At 40.7% G+C, this 23,594-nt stretch overlaps 1 protein-coding gene across 1 annotated transcript; it reads left to right on the forward strand.

Moving 5' to 3' along the window:
• The first annotated feature begins 171 nt into the window (after positions 1-171).
• Positions 172-19,018, forward strand: CRTAP (cartilage associated protein). Its single transcript, XM_015854161.2, has 7 exons — positions 172-677; positions 4,136-4,285; positions 4,882-5,053; positions 6,298-6,426; positions 8,053-8,198; positions 10,053-10,136; positions 18,295-19,018. Exons 1-7 carry the CDS (start codon positions 237-239, stop codon positions 18,352-18,354), a joined length of 1,182 nt encoding a protein of 393 aa, XP_015709647.1. The 5' UTR covers positions 172-236; the 3' UTR covers positions 18,355-19,018.
• Positions 19,019-23,594: the final 4,576 nt, after the last annotated feature.

Genomic DNA, 23,594 nt, shown 5'->3' on the forward strand with positions numbered 1-23,594 from the left:
TGATTCTGAGAAAAGTCTTCAGGCAAGCTGCCTGCAGAGCCCGCACATTCCTAAGAGCTTCCCATCCATGTTCTAACCGGGTTTACCCCGCTTAGCTTCCCAGACCGGACGCCGTTCCTCCCTCCTACAAGCGGTCCCGCCCGGCCGCGCATCCCCCCGCCCCGTCCCGCCCCGTCTCCCCGCTCGGTCTCTCCCCGGCGCGGCGACGTGTTGCGGGCCGGGCCCGAGGCGCAGCGATGTGGCGGGCGCTGTTAGCGGCGCTTCTGGCCACGGCTGTCGCGCAGTACGAGCGGTACAGCTTCCGCAGCTTCCCGCGGGACGAGCTGATGCCGCTGGAATCCGCCTACCGCTACGGCCTGGATCAGTACAGCACGGAGAACTGGCCCGAAAGCGTCAGCTACCTGGAGGTGAGCATGAGGCTGTACCGCCTGCTGCGCGACAGCGAGGCCTTCTGCCACCACAACTGCAGCTCCGCCGGGTCGCCCGCAGCCCCGCCGCCCGCCGATGAGGAGCTGGCCGAGCTGCGCCTGCTGGCCGGGGTGCTGCGGAGGGCGCAGTGCCTGAGGCGCTGCAAGCAGGGGCTGCCCGCCTTCCGCCAGGCCCAGCCCGGCCGCGAGCTGCTCGAGGAGTTCCAGCGCCGCGAGCCCTACAAGTACCTGCAGTTCGCCTACTTCAAGGTGAGGCCAGACCCTGTCCCTTCCCCGGCCTCCTCTCCACCTTCACACCTGCCTCGTGTCACCGCTGTCACACGAGCCCGCTTGCCCACGTAGCGCTGCCTGGCTCCTAACTCAAAACTCATCCGGCACAGCCCTGCATTAGCTTCCAGTTCTCCTCAAGAAGCGGCCACTGGACTCTTGCCTCCTTATCCCAATGCCATGCTGTTCCTACCCCCAGCCATCCCATCTTCCCACCTGCATTACTTTCTTCTGACTTAGTTTAAAAACTACCTCAGACCCTTTCAGTCTCCGCTGTGCTATTGCAAGCACTCATCTCTGCTTCTTCCCCTGCAGCATGTCCAGCTTCCTCACTCACTGCCTGCTGGTCTCATTCTTCCAAGCACAGCAGCCCTCAGCATGCAGCTTGCATGGTGCCTGCACTGCTTTGGCATTGTTACATCCACAGGAAGGCATAAAGCAAAACTGCTGAAGTGTCAAGAGCACAAGTCTTATGAGAAGCATCTTAGGGAGTTGGAATTGTTCAGTCTGAAGATGAGTTGGCTCAGAGGAGACTTTATTGGTGTCTACAACCACCCGAAAGCATGTTGTGGTGAGGTGGGGGTCAGCCTCTTCTCCCAGGTAACAGTGGTAGGATGGGAGGGAATGGCATTAGGTCATGGCAGGGGAGGTTGAAGTTGGATATTAGGAAACATTTCTTCTGGAAGTGGTGTTGAGGTAGTGGGACAGGCTGCCCAGGGAGGTGTTGGAGTCACCATCCCTGGAGATATTGAAGAACCGTGTGGATGTGTCAGTGAGAGACATGGTTATCTGTCATGGTGGTGATGGGCTGATGGTTGAACTAGATGATGGTATAGGTCTTTCCCAACATTAATGATTCTGTAGATTTTACAGAACTGGCTGCTGGAGTGTAGCACTGATGCCAGCCCTGGGATGATATTTGCCTTTTGCTCTTGGGCCACTCAGGACTGGGAACTCCACTTCCACCATATTTGTTCTTGTTCCTGTAGCTTCTTGTCATCCTCCTGACCAGGATCTATTGCACAATTTTCCCACTCCACATCTTCATTTTTTGTTCTCTAAACCAGGGTCATCATTCCACTCCCTCAGATCTGCAGTCACTTGCATGCCCAATAAATGCAGTATCTTTGAGGAAAGAAAATAAGCTGACCTCTTTTGTTTGAATGGGTAGTTGTTTCTTTAAGGGATTTGGTCCTGGTGTAACCCAGGACTGTATGCTTGTGCATTCCTTCTGTGACTGCTGCTTAAACATACATATCTTAGTAACTGTTAATATGTCATATTTGTAGGAATGTCTTTTCCATATGGAAATTTAAAATTATTTTCACGAGTTACATAAACCAAAACAGGGAAACATATTCTCATAGAACACCAGTCAGCCGTATCCACGCACAGTGAATCACACCAGGGTAGTTCTGAGTGTTTAAAGCCACCCCAAGGGCTGTACAGAAGAACTTGCCTTAGTACGTTTTAGTTTCTTCCTGTGGAGAGTAGAAGGTACCGAATAGGACATTTCTTTTCAATGACAGGCACTTCTAACTCTCACAGCCATATATAGATACCAAAAATGACATCACCACAGATGTTTCTATTTATTGTCTCTCTGTATTTGTTCCCCTTGTGGTACATGCAAAGATGGCTATGATTGTACCACATCAGGAACGGTTCTGGAGCAAAAATCATTCCTACGTATTGTTTCTGATATGTGAATGATTTGAATGTGAATATGCCTTTAAGCTGCTTCCCAGGCCCATTTGCAGTAGGTCTGTGAACTGTAGTTTGGTGTTTCTCTGGTCAGTGCTGTTGTTTATATTATCTTTGTTATTATACTGTACTCCAGCTTTGAGCTTTCAACCCTCACTTGCAGAGCTCTGAACGGGCCTTCTAAAAATACAATCTGCTGCATGCAAACGACTTTATCCTGGCTGGTGGTTTTCAGCAAAAGAGTGTGTCACTTTTTTTTCCTTCTTCCTCCATAATATCACATATAATACAAAAAGAAAGCATAAGGAAACACTCTGTGGATTTTTTTAGAGTGACCACGTATTTATTCAGGTGGGTTCAGGAGTGAAATTTTGCCACGTCTTAGATGATCCCGGGAGCAGATGTTCCTGTGCTGCTGTTTGCTCCTCTGGAGGGAGCTGCCTGGTAGCCACTCAGTTTACATAGGAATGTGTTTCTACACAGCTTTCTTTTTTTCTCACTCGCTTTTTTTTAGCACGAACGTTACAATCAAGAATAAACTGCGTACCAAGCAAAACTGAGGGATTTGCCAGCTTCCCGGCAAATAGGGTTAAAGCATTAAGCATGGGAGAACTCAGGCATTTGACGAAAGTGCTTTCCCTCTGCATTCAGCAGCGTGTGGGCTGGCTGGAAGTACATAGTTTAGGGACGGCAGGAAATGCAGCTGGCGTGATCCCATTGCATTGGCACTTAGAGCAGCACAGCAGTGAGAGCTCGTCTTAGGGTCAAAGTGTTTCTTTCGGTGTGATAGACTCTCAGGTTTCCTCTGAAATGAAAGGCTGCCCTTTATGGATGCAAATGGATGAGTGTGTGTGCATACATGCTTGTGATTCTTGCTCATGGTTTTACATGTACGCTGCCATAAGCTATTTCAGATGTTTAATGGAACTCAGTAACACCTATGCATCAGTGAGCTGGATGGACTGATCTGGATCTTGGCTTACAAGAGAGAAGTGCTTAACATTTCACAAGTACTTAGGGCTTTAACTTGTACTGTTGTACTCCATATAAATAGGTATATATGAGATATATATATTATAAAATATACATACACATAAAATAATGGTAGAAATGTAGATGTAAATATGTATATGAGTAAGATATACTTCTGATACAGGGGTTAAATTTAGTGTAAAATTTGGTACAAAAATCATGTAGTATATTAGAACAGTTATTGAACAAGTACCTACTATTTAGTCTAAGTCTGTAACACTACCCAGATAGTATATTATCATAGCGTTGTTTTCCATGCTGCTAGGCAAATAGGCTACATAAACACCATGGGGAGGGGGTAAGTGATGGTTCCTGCTCAGTATCCATAGCTTGGCATCAGTAATTGTTGTGTGATTAATCCTACACATGAGTAACAGTATAATTTTATGCTTTGTCAGCTTTATGAACAGAGAAGTGAGAAGGGCAAAAAGTGTTCTTTTTGACTTACAATCATTTATGCTATTTTCAACAGTAATAGACATGAAATAATATAAATATTTCATAATAGAAGTGAAATGTTCATTGTGGTGCAGCTAGGAGTAAAACTGAGAAGTATTGTATCAGTTTTGCTGTAGCATTATGTCTGCTGAGAATGTGGTCATAGCAGTGGTAAGCTTGGAAATACAGATCATGCAGGAATCTGATATTTTTTTCCAATTAACCTTTATTTCCCTCTCCCTTCTCTCCCCCATTTCCATGTTTAGGCAAACAACCTTCCAAAAGCTATTGCAGCAGCTCACACCTTTCTTCTGAAGCATCCAGATGATGAAATGATGCAAAGAAATATGGCCTACTATAAGAGCATACCTGATGCTGAGGAGCACATTAAAGACTTGGAGACAAAGCCTTACGAGGTGTGTTTATTCCCAGTACAGTGTTTTGGAACCATTCTGTTACTGTGTGTGATTTGAAGATCTCATTTGCTTACACATTCTCAGCTCCTACCTCTCCTTTCCATCTTATTATCTACCTCAGACATCTCTGTTCCTCTTTTTTAATGCCTGCAATAGTTCTCACATCATTTGCTTTTCACTGTTCCATAAGTCAAAGCAAATGATGTGGAGTGGTGTACTTGCAAGCTACTACGTGCAGATAGTTAATGGAAGTAAGCAAGTACATGGAGTTATTCAAACGCTGTGAGTGCTGTAGAGGTACAGCTTAAAGTTGTTTTTTGGTGTTAAGACTCCACTGAAAATCTCTATCTCAAAATATGGTCTTTGGAACCACACTATCTTTTTCCAGCAGGCGTTCCGGTTTGTCTGAAATGGAGCAAATGTACTCAACTATGTACGAAATATCTGATAAAATCTGTTCATCATCTGTTTCATACTAGCTGGGTAGCAGCTTACCTAGTAATTCAGAATTGCTGGGACATCACTTACTGTACTTGAATTTACATACAGCTTTCCACAGGTCACTTACTGGTAGTTCATTCCTGCCTGTTTTTCAGAATCTCTTTGTCAGAGCTGTGAGAGCATACAATGGTGACAACTGGAGAACATCCATCTCAGACATGGAACTGGCTCTTCCTGATTTCTTCAAAGCCTACGATGACTGCATAGCAGCCTGTGAAGGCTCCCGAGAGATTAAAGATTTTAAAGACTTCTATCTTTCCATTGCTGGTGAGTACTTAGGAAATAGTCGAGAAAGAAGTCCTGAAAGTATATTCTGTTTCATCTATAGGATCAGCTACTTAAGTCCTCCTTCCTTAGTTTGCAGTGGGAGTTGCTCATGGTGCCCCCTGTTTAGTTTGGGCCAATATGAGTTCATTAGATTCACTGAAAAGTGCTTGAATTCTGGTTTACTTTTCTGTAACATGAGCAAGTGTGGCCAGAGAATCGAAGCAGAGTTCTTACGTTTACTTGGAAATCAAGAGTGTTTGCCTTACTTCAGCAAAGGTGGCAAGTGCCTAGAACAGTAGATAAGGAGTGGAGGAAAATTAATAGACAGTAAACCAGGAAACACCGGCGTTCTTCCCCAATGAGCCAGAGCCCCCATGGTTTGGATCCCCAAACCACTGTAAAGGATGTCTGTAACTCGTTCACTCTGTCGGTGTTCATTTATGACTAGCACTTGATCTTCCTCCATGGAAGGAAAAGACTGTTCCAGCAGTAGTGGTGAGACAGAAAGCTAGAAGTACCACATGATATCATCCCAGGTGTGGACAGTACATTTCAAATACTGTGTGCATGTCCTGAAAAGTCTTGGAATTCTTTTATGGAAGACTTTCTTGGAACATATTTTCTTGAAGAAAAAATCACTTCTAGTCCCACCCCATTGTACCTAGTTTTTCAGACTGGGAAAGCACATGATCTTAAACCTTTTTTGGATTAAAGTTTTTTTGTAGTGTGCAGCATATCCATGTCTTTTAGATTAGGATAGCACGTCATGTCTTTTAGGACATCCAAACACCTGGCATAAAATGCAGCCATCCCTAGAGATTTATTTTGCAATTACCCAATGCCTTTCTCTGTGATACCACTGTGCTAAGGTAGACCTCAATTATGCAATAATTCAATGAAATTACAAAGAAATACCATTGCTTGTTACAGTTTGGACATGAACACTGTAGTCCATAATGTTTTGTATAAAACCTACCACCACAGACTGCCTGTAGGTGTCAGTGAAACCTAACTGCTCAGTTCTCTGGAATTGTAGGTTTAATATCCTCGAAACCCTGATCCTACTGATTTTACCAGAGGGGCTGAGTGCCAGCACTGGAGATGTACTTCAGTAATTCCAAGCAGCAAGCTTCAGATGCACAGGACTTAAACATTATACGGCCAAATTTTGATGGGTAGCTACTGGGAAGGGTTATAACAGTGTGTTCTACTTATATCCTGTGTTGTTGTTTTCTTCCTTCTAGATCATTATATTGAAGTCCTTGCATGCAAAGTGCAGTGTGAAAGTAACCTGACACCCATTATAGGAGGCTTTGTTGTTGAGAAATTTGTGGCCACCATGTACCATTACTTACAATTTGCGTATTATAAATGTAAGTAGTGATTTAATGGACTTAAATAAAATTGGGATGGTGTGGGAGAGTTTCCATTCCTTGTTTTTCCACACTGGAAATAAATAGTGACCTTCAGAAACTGCATTTTTGCCCATGCAGGGGCTGTAAATCTGAGATGCCCCATATCTTTCTCTCAGCATATAACTGTAGACACAGGAGACGAACATGATGGATCCCTGTCTCATAAAATTGTTCATGACAAAGTGAATTTCTAAACATAGAGGTTGAATTCTGCCCAGGCAAACCCCTTTGTTTTAAGATATTATTGCTTGTAACTATCTCCACTTAAGTGCTGGAAAATTGTGACAGTTACAGAGCAAGGGTGATCTGACACATCACCACCCCTCATTCTATACAATACCTGCTGCCAGCACAATGTACTTGCACTTTTCAGAATTTCATATAAACATTATATGTTCATCATATGTTTTTTATGATAAAATATGCAATACACCAGCTCTTACGCCTTTATGAAGTGTCTCATAATATGACATCTTAGGGTGAATAGTGTCAGCCACTTCCTATACACTAGAACACATGCAGTGGCACTGATGCATTCTACACACCTATATACAAATTAAAAAGAGGTGACCAAGCTTTTGGACCCATATGGCTAAGCAGCTGAATGTATACTAATAACAAGAACTGTATTCTTATATTTCTTACTTATTCATTAAGAGAGAAGAAAGATTATGACCTCAGGCAACACATTTAACATGACAGTACCTACTGAATTAATACTAAATTCTCAATTTATTATTCAGAATTTCTTCCAGAAACAAACCTGCAGAGTATTTCATACCATTCTCTTTTTCCTTGTGGTTTCTCATAGTCCCATTAGAATAGATCACATGAGGCTATGTGCATTTTAAAGAAAGAGAGGGCCACAGAACAAACAGAAATGATAGTGTTCTTACACTGCTTACACATTTTGATAGGTAAGTCATTCAGTGAATGTTGTGGCTTCTTGAGGAACTTCCTGCACTGTTAAGAACACATTTAACCCTTAGTGCTGCTCTTTCAGGCTCCAGCACCAAAGAAAAGGCATAGGGAGCCATATACAGCTAAGCCATTAGTGACTTTTGCGTATGTTTTTTGCCTGCACATATTAACTCTTCCATCTTCATCAAATCAAGAAATTTTTTTCTTTGAAAAATGAATTTTTTTCTTTGTTTTATAACAAAAGCCACAGTAGGCATCCCCAAGCAGCGGGTTGATGCCTCACTGATTCTGTAGCTTGGAGAGACACTTAGTTAGAATTATCCTAAAAAACCACCATGAGAAAATGATGTCATAGGAAAACTGTCATCTTCTGTGCTGATGGTGAGTTATCCACATTTTCCCTGCAAAGAAGAAGGTAGTTCTTAGGCAAGCCAAGTAACTTGTATTACTCTTGTTCATGACCTGACTCTTTTAGCCATAAGTTTGCGTTAGGTAAGTCTCCATTTCTGAATCACAACCTTACCTGTTTCAGAACACCAAAATAGCATATTCTTCCTCAGAAACATTGTTTTTTTAATGTATATTTAATGCAGATGGTGGAAAGGTAGCAATGTATTTTGTTTATTGACATTGTGTGGATTTGTTTCTGTGTTTATTAATTAGTGAATGACATGAAGAATGCAGCCTCTTGTGCTGCTAGTTACCTTCTATTCGACCAGAAAGATGAAGTAATGAAACAGAACATGGTCTATTATCAGTACCACAAAGACAAATGGGGACTTCAAGAAGAGGATTTTCAGCCCAGATCAGTAAGTGAATTATTTAAAACACCATACAAACATCCAGTGATTTTGCTCTGGCTTTGAAAAATAACTCTAAAAATGGATTTCTGTGCTGTTTTTAATTTTCCATGTCCAGGGTTCTCTGTTAACATTTAAAGACATCTTGTAGACCAGCAGCTTGAAATGTGATGATCAAGTCGGATTTTCTTGGTAGCAGGATTCATGTCATGCAGCGAATTAGCTGCTTTATGGCACCTGTGTGACTCCTTAAGCATCAGTGGTATACACTGTACAAGTAATTAGTCATGTTCCACAAATTTAGTCCCTTTTCTTAGGGCATGACTTCCCCATGCAAGAGTCATTTAAGTTGTCCTAGCTGAATCAACATCAGGCATCCCTCAGGCTGATGATGTTCAAGTTGTCCTTCCTATGTTGCTTCTTCAGACACCTCAGTCACTGAGACCAGTGCTGGCCCAAAGGCACATCCCTCTGTTCTTCAGCTTATACTTAAGCTCAGTATATCTGTGCAGCGCTTAGGTGACTTGCTTTATCCATAGCAACACTGCAGAGCAGTTCATACTTATAATGATTGGATAATGAATGTAATAATGAATGAAATAATTTGATAATGCTTTCCTTCCCCTCAGGCCAGCCAGCTTAAGTAAAAATACCACTCCATCTGTTAAGCATTTTTTGTTTGTGAGCAGCTGTCAGGTTCTGTGCAACACACCTTATTCGCATGCTGGAAGCCAAGGCTGTCCTCAAGGCCTGCAGAGGCAGAATACAGAGAAGATGCATTTGCTTCTTTCAGGCAGCAGCTGTGAGTCTGAGTTCACACAGGAAAGAGACCATTCTTCTGCTGCTGTTGTTGGGAACAAAACTGTGCTTTGTAACCATACTGGAGACAATATTTGACGTTGGTGGGAGTGAGGGGTAGAAGCAGTTTAAAACTACAGACCACAAACAGATTTGGCATCCATGTGCAGAAAGGACAGAACAAGGGCCCTACACATTCACTGTGAATGTTTCATTGATAACTTCTCAGGAGTTGGGGCTACAGATAATTTAATTTTTAAATATTAAATATCAAATGTATACAGCTGTATTTTCTTGTACTTTGATCTGTCTTGCTATGAAAAGAAGTTGCTTTCTGTCCCAATCACTTCCTAGGAAAACCATGTCTCTGGTTTATTTTCACAAAGTGGTACCAGAGCAACAGCAGCATTTAACTCTAAGCTTTAGATGTCCCCATGGAAGGGGAAGTCTCCTGTTTTCCTCCCTGAAAAGAATTAAATGGAATAGTCAAAGTATATTTCTGGCAGCATTCACAGTTCTGAGAGTGACAGCTACCCTGTGCTGTCCAGGCAAACACACAGGGAACTGAGGGACAGGTAGGTAGATGACCATACAGAATTTCTCACTCCCAGACAGGCTGTGTTGGTGAGTCATTACAATTCAAAATACCTCAGTGTCTCTTTTTCCCAGAACTGCCTGCCGCCTTATGCCAGCACATGGAGAGATGGAAGCTTTCTCATATCCAAAGCCCACTGGAATGCAGGCAACAGGCTGCTTTCTGCTTGGCTCTGGCAGTCTCATTCCTTATCCTCAGACTCGCCAATGCTTTGAAACATGAGAAATAGGAGAGTGCTTTGTTCTTCTCACGCTGATGGAGCTTACGCTTAGTAGGATCCACAGAAGACATTGGATATGCTGTATGCTGTTCTGCTGTTTCCTTTCTCAAACATTTTAAACCCTCTGAGACCTACATTCTGCTAAATGTGGGTCTAGCTTCACTTGAATAGTTTTGGGTGACATGTGATGACATTCCTCTGTCTTACCACCCTCAAGTAGCATAGCAATTTAAATTTTTATTTTCTATAGGATGCAGTTCGATATCACAACATAACCACGCTCCAGCTGGAAATGTATGAATTTGCAAAGGAACATCTAATGGATGATGATGAGGTGAGTTTTCTAGGTAGAAAATCACGGTTTGAAAAAACCAAACCTGAAAAACACACATGAAAATGAAAAGTAATTAGAAACCCAGGATTTCTGTACTGTGGAGAAATGTTCTGATGACTATGACCACTTCATCTTAAATTTTGCTTTTGTAAATGAATACAGGAAACAAGCCCAAAGAGTGATAAAGCACTCACATCACGTTTTAAAACAGGGGTAGGTATAATGCACCCAGCCCCCAAAAGAAAATTAATTTTGTAAGCTGTAACACCAGGGGGCAGAGAAGTTGTATATATATTTAAACCAAATATTTTTCCTTTTCTTTCTGAAGCATTGTTTAAGTTACATTTTAAAACCCTCTTAATTTTGTCCAGGAGTCCCTACCTAAACTGTAATTTTATCAAGAGGAAGTCCTGTTACCACTTGCTTTCTTCTGCACAGTAATATTTTAGTCGCCCAGTCTTACATCTGTAATGGTTGGAATTCATAGCCAAGTAACATATAATGACTAATATTAGGCTTGAAATTCGGAAAGTGGTTTTCTTGTGTGGGAAAAGTAGTTGAACTGTTGAAAGATCATTTCTTTGTCTCCCACAGTTCAGGTATGTTATGAGGGTTTGAGTTCCATTTCATTTTGTTTTCAGTACTTTTCATATTAAAGATTTTAAAAAGTCTTCAAATGATGAAATACTTCATTGCTGGCATTGTCAAAGCACAGTATGCAGTCATGGCATGGGGCAGTATACTTGAGGTGAACAGTCTATTTTGAAGACTTTCCCTATATGTTGTTAGAAGAAGGAATTATAAACAGAGTCTTCAATCTCAAGCATTTAATACAGGGGAAAAAAACCCACAACATTCATTAGTTGGCATTAGTTCCTGTAGCCCATTTCACGGGTGCAGTGATAAATGACCTTGCAGTCTACAGAAGGGCTGAAGAGTGGAAATGACACTTCCACAGAAGTTTAATTGACAAGAAAGTGACATTATATGGGCTATATTTGGATTAAACAACCAAAATTACCAGGCCTGGCCATGCCACCTACATCCCTACCTCACACTCTTCATATTAGAAAAATTATCGTTCTCATTTCCTGGAGAAAAGCTATAAGGTCTTCTGTGCTTTCCCTTAATAGGACTGAAGAACCTAGGAGAGATGGAGAGATGGAGGCTGTCCATGCCTCTGGCTTGGCTCTGGATTTTGGTAGTGAACTCATAAATCCCTGGCTACCAGAGCTTCTTCTTGGCTGCAAGAGTCTTCCAGGGAGTCCAGAAAGAGCAGGAATAGCACAGAGATAAAATCGCTGCCTCGTAGTTTTTGCTGTATGTGCAGGACATGGTATTATAAATGGAATAGTTTTTAATATTTCTCCTGGCACAGTTAGAAAAGTTTATTTGATGGGAATGCGGAAAACTGATGAAAAACTCAGATAAAATGTTACAGTAAAAGCTTTATTAAAAATTGTTAAGGAGGGAGGCAACCTCTCTTTCTAGTACACACAGTTCATTTAAGCCACTTGATCCACAGACCATGCCTTTTGTGAGTTTTTGTGCTCCATCTTTGCTTTCTGTGGGCTCTATGTTGCTGGTGAGCCAACGAACATATAAAAATCATCTAAGGGGGGGAAAAAAAACCCTTCTCTTTCTTTGAGTGAAGCTGAAGAATCTCTTCATGTATGTCCTTATTCTCAAAAGGAGAATCTTACTTTTTTCAAACTTTACAGTTTTCCTATATTCCAAATCATCCATGGGCCTTTTAAAATCCCATTAGCAAAGCAAGAGAGAACTTGTGGCTTCTTCCAATAATACATTGCAGTAATGGCAGAGGCTAGAACACATAGTAATGATTTTTGCATATGGTACAAGAAATACTGTCCTGTTCATGTTACTTTATTAATGTTTTTCCGCGAGGAAATGAAAAACTTTAGTTCAAACATTTAACACAGTAGAGGTGACAGAGAATATTAGCACCAACTTGCTACAAATAACTTTTTCTTAAAAGCAATTATTAAGTATCCTTAAAGACTTTTCCACAGTGTAGCTAACAGAGCATTACACAGCCTTGTCATCTTAGTTGCCCATGGACAATCAAGCTTCTTGATTTCTTTTCAGCTGTGTAGCACATAAACGCTCTAATAGTTTTAACTCCCAGTACCGCACAGATTTAAATAACAAAATTAAATGCTATTAAGAGCCAGATATTCAGCTAGTGCAAATGTAACTTCAACACTACACTAATTACAGGAGACAAGTTTCTGGTGCATAAATTCAGTGTTCTTGAGGACTCTTTTTTTTTTCAGGGTTTGCTTCTTAGCTATTCAAAATTACATGGGAACCACAAATATTTGGCTGAGATGATCCAATAGTGTCATTTTTCTTTCAGTACTTAATCAATAGGTGAAAAACTGTTGGCAGCCTTGGTCCATTAGTTGTTTTTTGTCTTTTTGCCATTCTGCTCTTCGTTTGTCAATCGTGTCCCCTTCCATTTGTACAACATCTGAGACTTAGTTGCCCCATGCCTAGGTATGATGCAAAGGAGATTTAGTGTTGAACTAATGAGTGGTGGAAAGATACGGAATATCATCAAGGCAGGAGAGCCCAGTAGACTACTGGTTGCAAACTGTGATCTGAATTCAGCCTGTTTTTCTGTTCAGAAATCACTAACAATATATTTTTGGCTTTATGAACTCACATTTTACATACTTTCAAATGATTTATACAGTGTGTTCATAACAGCATGTTGTAAATGTGGACATATAAACCCTGCCCTGACCTCAGAACTACACAGCTACAACACTGATAAAAGCTGATGGCAGCTGTTTAAGAGAGAAGCTGTAGTTAACTGACATTGTTGTACAATACCAGCTTTTTCAAGGAAAAGAAAAAGGCTATTTTTCATCATTGTTCTTTACTGGAGATCCTGCCTATATATCTGTCTCTCTTCAGAAGTATCTTTTCCCTCTTGCTATTTTACCATTGAACTTACAGTGTAGTCTAAGTTGTTTCTCCTTCCGTTTAAGCCACCTACAGTGGGAAGCATAGTAGGGCTTAAGTGTTGGGATTAGATAAGAAGTTAAAAAGAATTTTTACCTGCACCAATTTGCTTAAGGCCTCGTGTACATCAGAAAGTGGCAAAAACAGCATAAGCAGAGTTTAGAAACAGAGCCACTAGACAACTTCTGTTTTCAGTGCAGGGGAAGCAGTGTTTTGTCGTTGCTTTGAAATTGAATTGACTCATGTTTTATAGGCATTACAAAATTGTTAAGAGGAAAGCATACTTATTAGGTTACTGTAAAATATTGTAATCACTGCAGCGTACTACAGTCTCCTACAGTATATGGAGAGAGAACAATTTATGTTCAGAATATGCAATAAAAAAACGAAATGGAAAAATATTTGAATAAAGCAGGTATTCCGGATAGGGAATAACTAAGCTCTTTTAAAATTAAAAAAAAGAATCACTAAAAGCAGATGACAGTGGGTCACACTGTTGACTGAGCATCTGAAATATAAACAAGTGAAGAGCCAAATTATTTTTCTGCGCAAATAATTGAGGAGGTTTTTTTCCTGCTAGAATGCAAGGAATGTCAAGTCTGGCCTTCAGTGCTCATAGAGAACCTGGAAGGTGGTTACACTGAACTCTCATATTTTAACTGAGCGTTAGATCAAGGAACTTCTTCTTGATTGAAGTCTGAATAAACCTTTTGGGCACTGTGGCTGGACCCCTTATTGACACATGCTCAGGCCTGCAAAGCACATCTTCCACAGTCAACCATATCAAACCTTTGTCTTACCCCATGCAAAATGTTTATTAGTCCTTGAAGACTTGAGAAAAATGGACTAAATCTGTTTTTTTGTGAATCTAACTGTGTTGCCGTTCTCACTAATTACTCAAATTAGGTAGGGAGATTTAGGATACCTTAGGACTTCCAGAGCAGCCTCTGGCCTCTTGTCATAGAGGCCACATCTGAAACTTTCCCACTACCAAAACATAGCCACCTACATTTTGTGGGATAGATAATAAGGAAACAAAGATCTGGTCAGCTCTTCTTTCTCTATGCAATCTCTTAAGTCTCAGTTTCTTAGATTAGCGAGAATACAGGCTTTTCCTTACTCATTCACTGATCTCAGTCAGGCACGAGTTTATGTCCACAACAGTATTTTTCTATACGTCTTAATTCATTCTAGGAAATTATTAAGCTAATATTCTGTTACTTCCCTGAGTGACAGGCTATTGCACTGTACTGCATATAGAATCCCTGTACAAAATGCCATCAGCTAATCTGCGTGGAAAGTGTGCATTGTCATATGAAAGCTGTTTTTCCCAGAACTTTTCCAGTCCACACTGAGAAAGGACAGAACAGACTGTAGTTAGAGGCAAGGACCTATGAATGATTAATATTTGCTATGCAGAAAGTAAGGCTTACTTAGTCTTAGCAACCAAAAGCAAAGCATCTGGGCCTGTCAGTGAGCAGTACAGACACTGGTACAACAACTGGTTGCTTCTATTTTTAAATGCAGCTGGCAAAAGAAAAGTTGGTGCTTGACCACCAGTCTCAATTGGACTATAACTGAGCCATGTATTGGGAGCTTTTCGTCTTTGCTGTTTATTTTAATAGCTGGAAAGTAATCTCCAAAATGCAGATGTTTCTTCTAAAAGGTTTTTTGTATGTGAGTGCAACACTTAATATTGCCTAAGATAGGGTCAGTAACAATCCCTGGTCCAAATGCATGCCTTGGTCTTGGACACTCAACTTGTGGTAGTAAGTGAAGAGTTCTGCATTTTTCCTCCTTTTTAGGGCTTACTTTTTCAAATGCTCTAGCTTTTCTTAGAATAGCTTGTGTACCAGCCTTGATAGCCTGGGTTAGCTTATATAGCATTAACCAATAATTCTATTTTAAAATCATTATTTATTATTATCCACCTATTCATTTACCCGCTGTAAGACCTTGAATTACTGTAGTGCAAAATTTGTTCTTTTTGTTTAAGTCTCTGTCTAGTTGTTACTCTAAGCCAAGGGTACTCAATCTGCTTATCTAACGGCTAACTGGAGGCTCCAGTTGATCATCTTCTGTGATTCTTCCTACCACTCACACCTGTCTGGTAGCATTCCCCTGCTGCTATATCCATATCCTCCCATATTTTAAGCTATACCTGTCCATCTTTTTCCATGCATTCCTCTTGTCATTCCCACTTTGCTGATAGACCCTGGATGGAGAGAGGAAAGAGGTTTGTCATACAGGTTGGTAGCTCATGGAGTGCTGACAGAGTTGCAAGCCAGCTTTTGGTCATCAGATCAAACCACTTGCAGGGCAACTTGCAATTAAGGCATGCTTCTCAGGAATGGACCAAGCAGTCTGTATGTGTACTCTCCAATGGTCAGCTGCCTAATGATCAGCTAAGTACTTGTACGCAGAAAAATTGGCCCTTCCCCAGGCTTAATCAGTATTTACATATTGACCTATTAGATATTAGCCAGACAGCTACATTACACTGTGGGCAGAACCTTGATTTACATCAACACTGTCTGAGCAGCATGTTTACATAACCTGCATTAGACCTGGGTGGCTGGTGTTCCCTGTAGTAGCTGTCAGCAGGAAGAATTACAGTTTTGCATCCATCTTCACATGTAGAATTTGTTGTGATTCTTATTTAGGTAGGTAACAAGAAAAAGTCTGTCACACTGAATGCTTAAATCATACCAGAGAATTGTCTTCCGATTCCAGGTCTGAAAGTTCACATGAAGTTATCAGATACAAGAAGGCTGGAGGCTTTTCTTAGAGTCATAGAATCATAGAACGGCTTGGGTTGGAAGGGATCTCAAGGACTATCAAGTTCCAGCCCCTCTGCCACAGGCAGTGCTGCCAACCCAGATCCCCCTCTGGCCTGGCATTAAACACCTTCAGTGAGGAATATCCACAGTCTCTCTGGGCAACCTGTTCCAGCACCTCACTGTTCTCTCAGTAAAGAACTTCCCCCTGACATCTAATCTAGATCTCCCTTCCTTTAGTTTAACACCATTCCCCTTTGTCCTATCACTATCCACCCTCGTAAAAAGTTGATTTCCCTCATGTTTATAATCTTCCTTTAAATATTGCAATGAGGTCTCCCCACAATATTCTCTCATCCAGGCTGAACAAGCCCAGTTCCTTCATTCTGTCTTCAAAGGAAAGGTGCACCAGCTCTTGGACCACATTCATGGTCCTTCTCTGGACCCTCTCCTAATGCTCCACATACTTCTGTGTAGGGGGCCCCACGCCTGGACGCAGTACTCTGGATGGGGCCTCACAAGGGCAGAATAGTAGGAGACCATCACCTCTCTTCTGATGGAGCCCACTATACCATTGACCTTTTCTCCTGGAATTAACTTCTAGGAAGTATTTGCTGACATCAGGCATGCAAAATGCTTGATGCAGTGTCAAGGGAGTGCTAATAGAGCAAAAACAGTGATGAATCTGGTTACAGCTGTTACTGTGACAATGTGATAAACTCTTCTGATGTAGTATTATCACTTTTCATCAGGATGCCAAATACAGTATGGTCAGTGACTGGATGTTTTACATTCTTACTGTGAAGTGCAGGCAAAAATATTTCAACTACACCTTTTGACTTTAACTATGATGATAATGATTCGGCTTCTTAAAAATAATCAACATCCAGGCATCCTGTGTTTTCTGGAATATCCCACCTTACTGATGAGTGTGACAGTATCTCAAATTAAGCTCCCATGTGTCTGAGTTACTAAAGTCACAGTATTGAAATCTCACTGTCTTCCTCGTATTTTATTCTAGGTCATACAGTCAAATGTTTACGCCCTTCACCCCATCTCTCAGGCTTTTTGAGATTTGTCTTTGCAGGCAGTCTAAAAAGAGAATTCATTTATAGTATCTGTTTTTCTTTCATTAAATGATGACCCTGAGGTGTAAGAGTATTGGTCTGAATTAGTTTTGAGAGCCTTTGTAGGAGATACCCACATTCCTCATTATGTAACAAAGTTTATAGTTAATAGGGCCTGCATCTCTGTAGTCCTTCAAGAGGCACCTAAATGTTTATGCCCACTATTTTAGAAGCTGTGCAAGAAAACCTGTCTGTAATTCTTCTGGACCTTTGTTTAAAAGGCTTACTTAGTGACTATTGGACTATGTGGCTATTTTCTTCTTATGCATTTGTGAAGTGGTGTTAAGTTCCTCATGTGATTGGGCTCCTTAGGCAATCAAAATACTTCTAACAAAAGAAAACGTGCAGAAATGTTGAATTCCTGTTTTCCAGTTGCTAGACTTCCTGCAATCAGGAAGACAAGCAGAGAATATGAAAGTTCTGGCATTTTTTTCTCGTGTTTTTTTTGAACTGGAAATTTAGATGTTTTGAATAAATTCAAAGCAAAATAAATTGCCATCCTTCAGGACTTTCTAAAACCACAGCTGGAAAAACTCAACAGCCTTTTAAGAACAGTCTTTTAAGATGGAACTGTGAAATGGGGAACAAAAGCAGCAGTTACTTAAGCTGGCTTTCGTCTCACTTCTTTTTGTTGTTGTTGTTTGATTGCTTGGTTCTTATTGTTTCTCTCCTCACTAATCACACGTCTCAAAAATGTGATGTTAGTATTTTTAATCACCGTGTCCATAATACAATTGTTCATCAAAACTCTAGTTCTTCCTGTTATTTTCACTGTCTTCAGACAGAATGCTTTTTCCTGATCATAAAACAGAGCAGTGAACTTTTGAGTCTGAAACTGCATATATCTGGAAGGTGTTGTCCTCCTAATGAATACCTTCCAAGATAAAAATGTGCTTAAAATTTAATTAAGGTTCCAAGTCACTGTTTGCAGCCTTCATTAACCAGAAACCTGGTAGAGTTGGCAAAGACTTAGATTTGAGGGGTGAAGGAGCTATGAAAGTGAGCATCCAAACAAGGGTGACTTTCTTTCAACACAACTCTGGTTGGCAAGGCAGTAAATTCCAGCTGAGGGGACAGTATCATCCCGAAGGCCTGGCTGCAGGAAGACAAATGTGTGGTATATGACTATGCCAAGAGCAGTTTAAAGAAAGTAAGTTTGATTGTTATGTTGTTGTGTTGTGTTGGTACAGTGTACTGGCAGGTTGGAAGTTGTAAGTACTGGAGTACACAGTTAAACTATTTCTTAATTTTAATTTTTTCTAGGGTGAAGTTGTGGAATTCCTTGATGAGTTGTTAGAAGTGGAAGAAAAGAATGAATCCTGATGAGTGAGATCACCACGAAGTACACTATAAAAGTGAACACTCACCATTGTGCCTTATTATTATTTTTGGTCACTCGTAGTTCCAGATAGATATACCTCAAAACTGTTCTTTAAGCTCCAGAACATATCACAGGAACCACCTCTGAAAGATCACCTCTGTGATGCACTGACTCTTTCATGAGCATGGGTTTTCACTGTGCCTTTACAGAATTGGTGCTTATGGGTTTTCCTCCTGTGCTTTCTTTTCTTTACACAAACATGACAAAAACTGACAATTCTTGTTTTCTGGATTGACACTAAGATTTCTTGTTTCAGTGGTGTGCCATATGTTTTAACAGTGCAGATAAATTTGGAAGAACTTCTGTCAGATTGTGAACCAGGGATGATATAACAGTTCTACGCTTCCTAAGCTATGTAATTGTATTATTTATATATGACTGTGATGATTAATAAAGTGATACTGAATCCCGGTGCATCTGAAAGACATTAAGGTAACATACAAGGGCTTTAAATAGCTTGAAAGGATTAACGAAGCACAACTGGTGAGCTTCTAAACATTGCTTTAAGAATTCTATAAACACTTTTGATCTCTCTAAAAACTAAATGACATTCCGTGTGAAAGTAAGGCCACTTAGAATTGAATAAATAATTCCTAGCAGTTTTTACTCATTGTGTTGAAAAAAAATTGTGGTTCCTGTGTAAGGTGGGACCAATCTTGTGTAAGGTAATTATAAGTTATGTATTTAGTATTTTCTTTTGAGGAAGAAAGTTTGCATGGGTTTTTTGTTTATTATGCTGGGACTAGTTTTTATTCATAAGTAAGTACAAGTGGAGACTGAGTCAATTTTAGGTGTAATCCTGACATTCTCATACATGACAGAGTACCCTGCAGAAGTATGTTTAGGCCCCAGAGATGTGTTGAAGAGGATTAGTGAGTTAGTGCGCAAGAGTACTTGAGCAGAAATCCCACTGGCCTCAAAGGAACCAGGATTTTATCTTTTACCTTCCCCTTATATTTTTAAAATAACGAGTCCTACAAGTTGTTTCAATCTGCTTTACATCAAGAGGAGGTATACATTCATTGCCTTTGTGGCTGAACCTAAATTCAGTTGAATGGACACGAATTGCAAAAAGAGCATCTGCTTTATGTTTTTGAAAAGGTAAGCATGAACCATCTTGCTGATTTGTTGCTTCTGTAGCTTACATATGGTGTGTAAGCATAGTGTCTGCTCTGCTGAGCAGCTACAGAGTGCAAGAAGGAAAATCAGGTTAAGGTGTCCTCTAGCTTGTTATAGCAGTAATTGAATCATAGAATGCTTTGGATTGGAAGGGATTATAAAGACCATCTAATTTCATTCTCCCTGTTATGGCTGGGGAAACATCCCACTAGATCAAGCTGCCCAAAGCCCCAACCAGTGTGGCCTTGAACACCTCCAGAGAAGGGGCATCAACAACTTTGGGCAACCTGTGCCAGTGTCTCACCACCTGCCGAGTAAAAAATTTCTTCCTAATGTCTAAAACTACCCTCATACCCCCCATACCTTTTAAGATTTGTCTTTGAAAATAATCTGAATCTACCTTCCTTTAGTTTAAAACCATTATTCCTTGTTTTATCACTACATGATCTTGCAGAAAGTCCCTCTCCAGGATTCTTGTATGCCCCGTTTACTTATTGGAAGACGGCAGTAAGGTCTCCTCAAGGCCTTCACTCCTCCAGTCTGGATAACCCAGCTCTCAGTCTGTCTCCGTTGCATTTGTGTGCCCTGTGATCATCATTTTGGCCTCCTCTGAACCTGCTGCAACAGTTCCACATAGTTGTGCTGGGGACCCAGAGCTGGATGCAGTAGTGCAGGAGGGGCCTCACAAGTGCAAAGCAGAGGGAGACAATCTTCTCCCTCACCCTGCCAAGTTGCACTACTTTTCATCCAGCCCAGGATATAGTTGGCTTTCTGGGCTGCATGTGCACACTGCCAGCTCACGTTGAGCTCATCAACCAACACCTCCAAGTCCTCAGAGCTGCTCTCAGGCCGTTCTCCAAGCCAGTATTTGTGTGGGAATACCCCAAACCAGCTGCAGGGCCCTACACTCAATGCAACTTGGCCTTGTTGAACTTGATGAAGTTAGTACAGGCCCACCTCTGGGGAATGTTTAAGATCATTCTGGTTGGCACCTTCCCCGTTTTTTTCTTATTTACCAAACTGACTTAGTAGCTCTGCTCTGACTCTTTGTTTCTGTAGTCTTGAAAGTCTTTAGGGTACCTTGGTGTTCTACTGTAGTACTTGTAGTGCACTGACTTGCATTCTGTCAACAATGCAATACCAACATACTCTAAAGACTTTCAGGAGGAGTACCTGTATTTCACATTACTAGGCCTGATGGTCTGAGGTCTTCCATGACTGTGTACCTTGTATGGAAATAGCATGTTTTCAGAAAGCTTCTAAACTGATTTTTCTTCTTAATGAAGCAAGGAGAATATACAACAGTAGGTCTGAGACAACAGGACAGTTACAAGATTCCTTTGCTTTGCGGTGCAGTTCCAGTTAAACGACTCCTTTCCCCTCTCCAAGACTGGCAGTAGTAGAGTTTAATATTAAATATATATATATATGCATCACACGTGGTAAGTTATTGTAATATTTTTGTTCTAACAGTAAAACACTGAGCACTAGAGTTAACCTGTTCAGTGATTCACTTGCCTGCAATAGTTTACACTGGGGATACATTTATTGCCTATGAGCCCTAGCTTTTCCTTTTTGTCAAACCATTATTTAACCATTGCAAGTCCCTCGGGTGTTATCAGTTTTCTTGTAAGCTTGTGATTCTGTATTTAGGGCTTCCTTAGATGATCTCTTTTCATGTTCATTCATTTCCTCAGCTCTCAAGCTTCCAGCTGAAATCCCTTGCCATTGAGCATTCTCAGGTGGGAATATCATGATTTACTAGAATGTCCATTAGGTGATGATTTATTTTTCTTAAGCCTATGTTAAGTCTGATATGCTTTACCATTCTGTTTAACTTGAGGAGGCAAGGAATATTCTAGCAGCCTTCTAAAATGGCACTTTTTTGCATTGTTTGAGTGTCTGTGGATTTTTTCTGGCTTTCTTATTTTCCACTCCATATGGTCCCAAGCCAGTTCAGTCTTAATAAGTGCAAGTAGTTCTCAAACTCTTGTTGTTTTCTAATGAGAAATAGCTCCTCTTCCAGTTATTCAATATTTATTGTGGTTTTTTTCAGCATTCTCAGGTTCTTTCAACTGATTTTTCTTTTGCTGCTGCTATTGTTAAATGCCAGCGTTTACATGTGACTGCAAAATATAGTGTCTTTTCCTCCACTTCTCTGATCCTGCCAGCTCTTCTTGTGAAGCTGTGGGAAAATGGTTCTTTCCTCCCTTCTACCACCCCAAATTATTGCAGTTGTGGATTGCCTGCCTCCAATGTTAGCAGCTTCTGCATAACCGGGAAGGATATTACGTTCCATCACCTTTTCTTATTTTGACAAGCTCTCCAATATAACAATAAAGCCATCATTCTATTGAAGCCACTGTGTTTTTGTGACTGGATGCAGCACTGGTACCATGCGTCTGGTGACCCTGGAGATGAAACTCATATCAGCTTCACCGGTAGTATTGCTCACTGTGGAGCAGTAGCCTTACTCTTTTTGATCATTTCTCACGTTTGTGATAACAAAGTTAGCTGTTTCTATAGCTGCTTTTGGCCTCTGATCCTCCTTTGCTGCCTACAATCAAGTCCAGAGTAACTTTGCCATGTATCGAGCATGTGGTCATGTAATTCAGACAGCAGTTATAGGTGACTGGTGGATCAAGTGTAGCTGCTGGCTGCTAGCCGGCACAAGGGCCTATTCACGGTCCTGTATCTTCTGCTGAGTGGGTTCCTGAATGATGGGGAAAATCTTGAAAGTCTGAAATTCATTCAAGTCACACTTTTTGGTGCTGTGAAGAAGATACTTGGTTATGCAACAAACTAGGTTGCTGGCTTTCAGGACAGTTTTTGTGGAGAAAAACAAAAGCTTGGGCAAGGGAAGAAAATCACATATTGAAAGCCCATGTATCCGACAGACTGTGCTAGTATGTAATATTTTTCAAATTAAGACCTGATTTTACTGATACTAATCCTGCATATCCTACCGGATTCTTACTAGTTCATCATCATAAACTTCAGTATTAAAATGAAAACTATTAGTGGTGATGTTACCCAAGTCTAGCTCAGTTGTGTTCCCAGAAGACAGCATCACGGATTCCATACCTGCTGTGTCTTGGTGGCTTCCATATCCAATAAGCCAGTGTCAAATAACAAAATACCCTTAGGATGTTCAATTTTGACTAATTCCTGTGGAATTCAAATACCGTGCTGGGCTCTTTCATTCGCAGTAATGATTCTGCAAGCAGAACTGCATTAATTCTGTTGACAATGTATGTGCCAAAAGAGAATTCAAACTGCCCCATTTTCCAGAGCTTCACTACTTCAGAATACTAAAATATAAACTTAAAAGTTAGTCAGATGCTGTCCTCAATTCAAGCAAAAAACCCATTTTATCCAACCAAGGATTTCCATTTTTTTTCACACATACCAGAAAAAGAACTAGATCACATTAAAGGTTTGTCTCTCAAAAAACAACCCATTCCTTTGAAAATCAATTAGCCTGGCCTGCTTTACAAAGGTTTTTATTAATATATTGTTGTAAAGTATATGTATACCTATCCTATCTCACCGTGTTCTTTACTGTTAATTATTGGTCTGTACAGACAGTGAAGGCAGACTGAGAAAACCTTTCATTTTCTAAAGAGTCTTCCTTAAGAACGGTTTAAATAGCATGCAAATTTTACGGCTCTGAAAACGAAGTTGTGATTAGACAAAGATTTGTTGGATTATAAAAGTACAAGTGTTTATTATGGCTGGTACTGAGAATAAACAGTTGCCTGCATATGCCAGCTACTATGGAAATATGTTTTTAAGTTCTAATGTGAGCTGTAAACCAAAGCTACTTCAGTTAAAAAAAAAATCAATACTTAAACTGTGGGGAGAAGTAGCTGGTGCCAGAGAAAACATTCCCATTTAATAATGTTTGAACATAGAGCTGTGATGCAGTTTGTAGCAAGGCAGTGAGAAAAACCCACAACTAATCCTTCATTGCAGCTGTCTGAACTTTTGGTTGTCTGCCATACTTTAAACAGCAACTTCTTTTTTCTGGTGACTCAAGACTTGAATGACCCAGTGTGGAGAG

Source organism: Coturnix japonica, chromosome 2 (assembly GCF_001577835.2).
Source record: "Coturnix japonica isolate 7356 chromosome 2, Coturnix japonica 2.1, whole genome shotgun sequence".
Classification (NCBI taxonomy): domain Eukaryota; kingdom Metazoa; phylum Chordata; class Aves; order Galliformes; family Phasianidae; genus Coturnix; species Coturnix japonica.

What these genes read in the sequence shown, in the direction of transcription:
- CRTAP (XM_015854161.2), top strand. Translation starts at nt 237, where the DNA reads ATGTGGCGGGCGCTGTTAGCGGCGCTTCTGGCCACGGCTGTCGCGCAG. An exon ending in CTTCTATCTTTCCATTGCTG is followed by an intron (nt 5,054 to 6,297) that starts GTGAGTACTTAG and finishes TCTTCCTTCTAG; the next exon opens with ATCATTATATTGAAGTCCTT. An exon ending in ACAATTTGCGTATTATAAAT is followed by an intron (nt 6,427 to 8,052) that starts GTAAGTAGTGAT and finishes TTTATTAATTAG; the next exon opens with TGAATGACATGAAGAATGCA.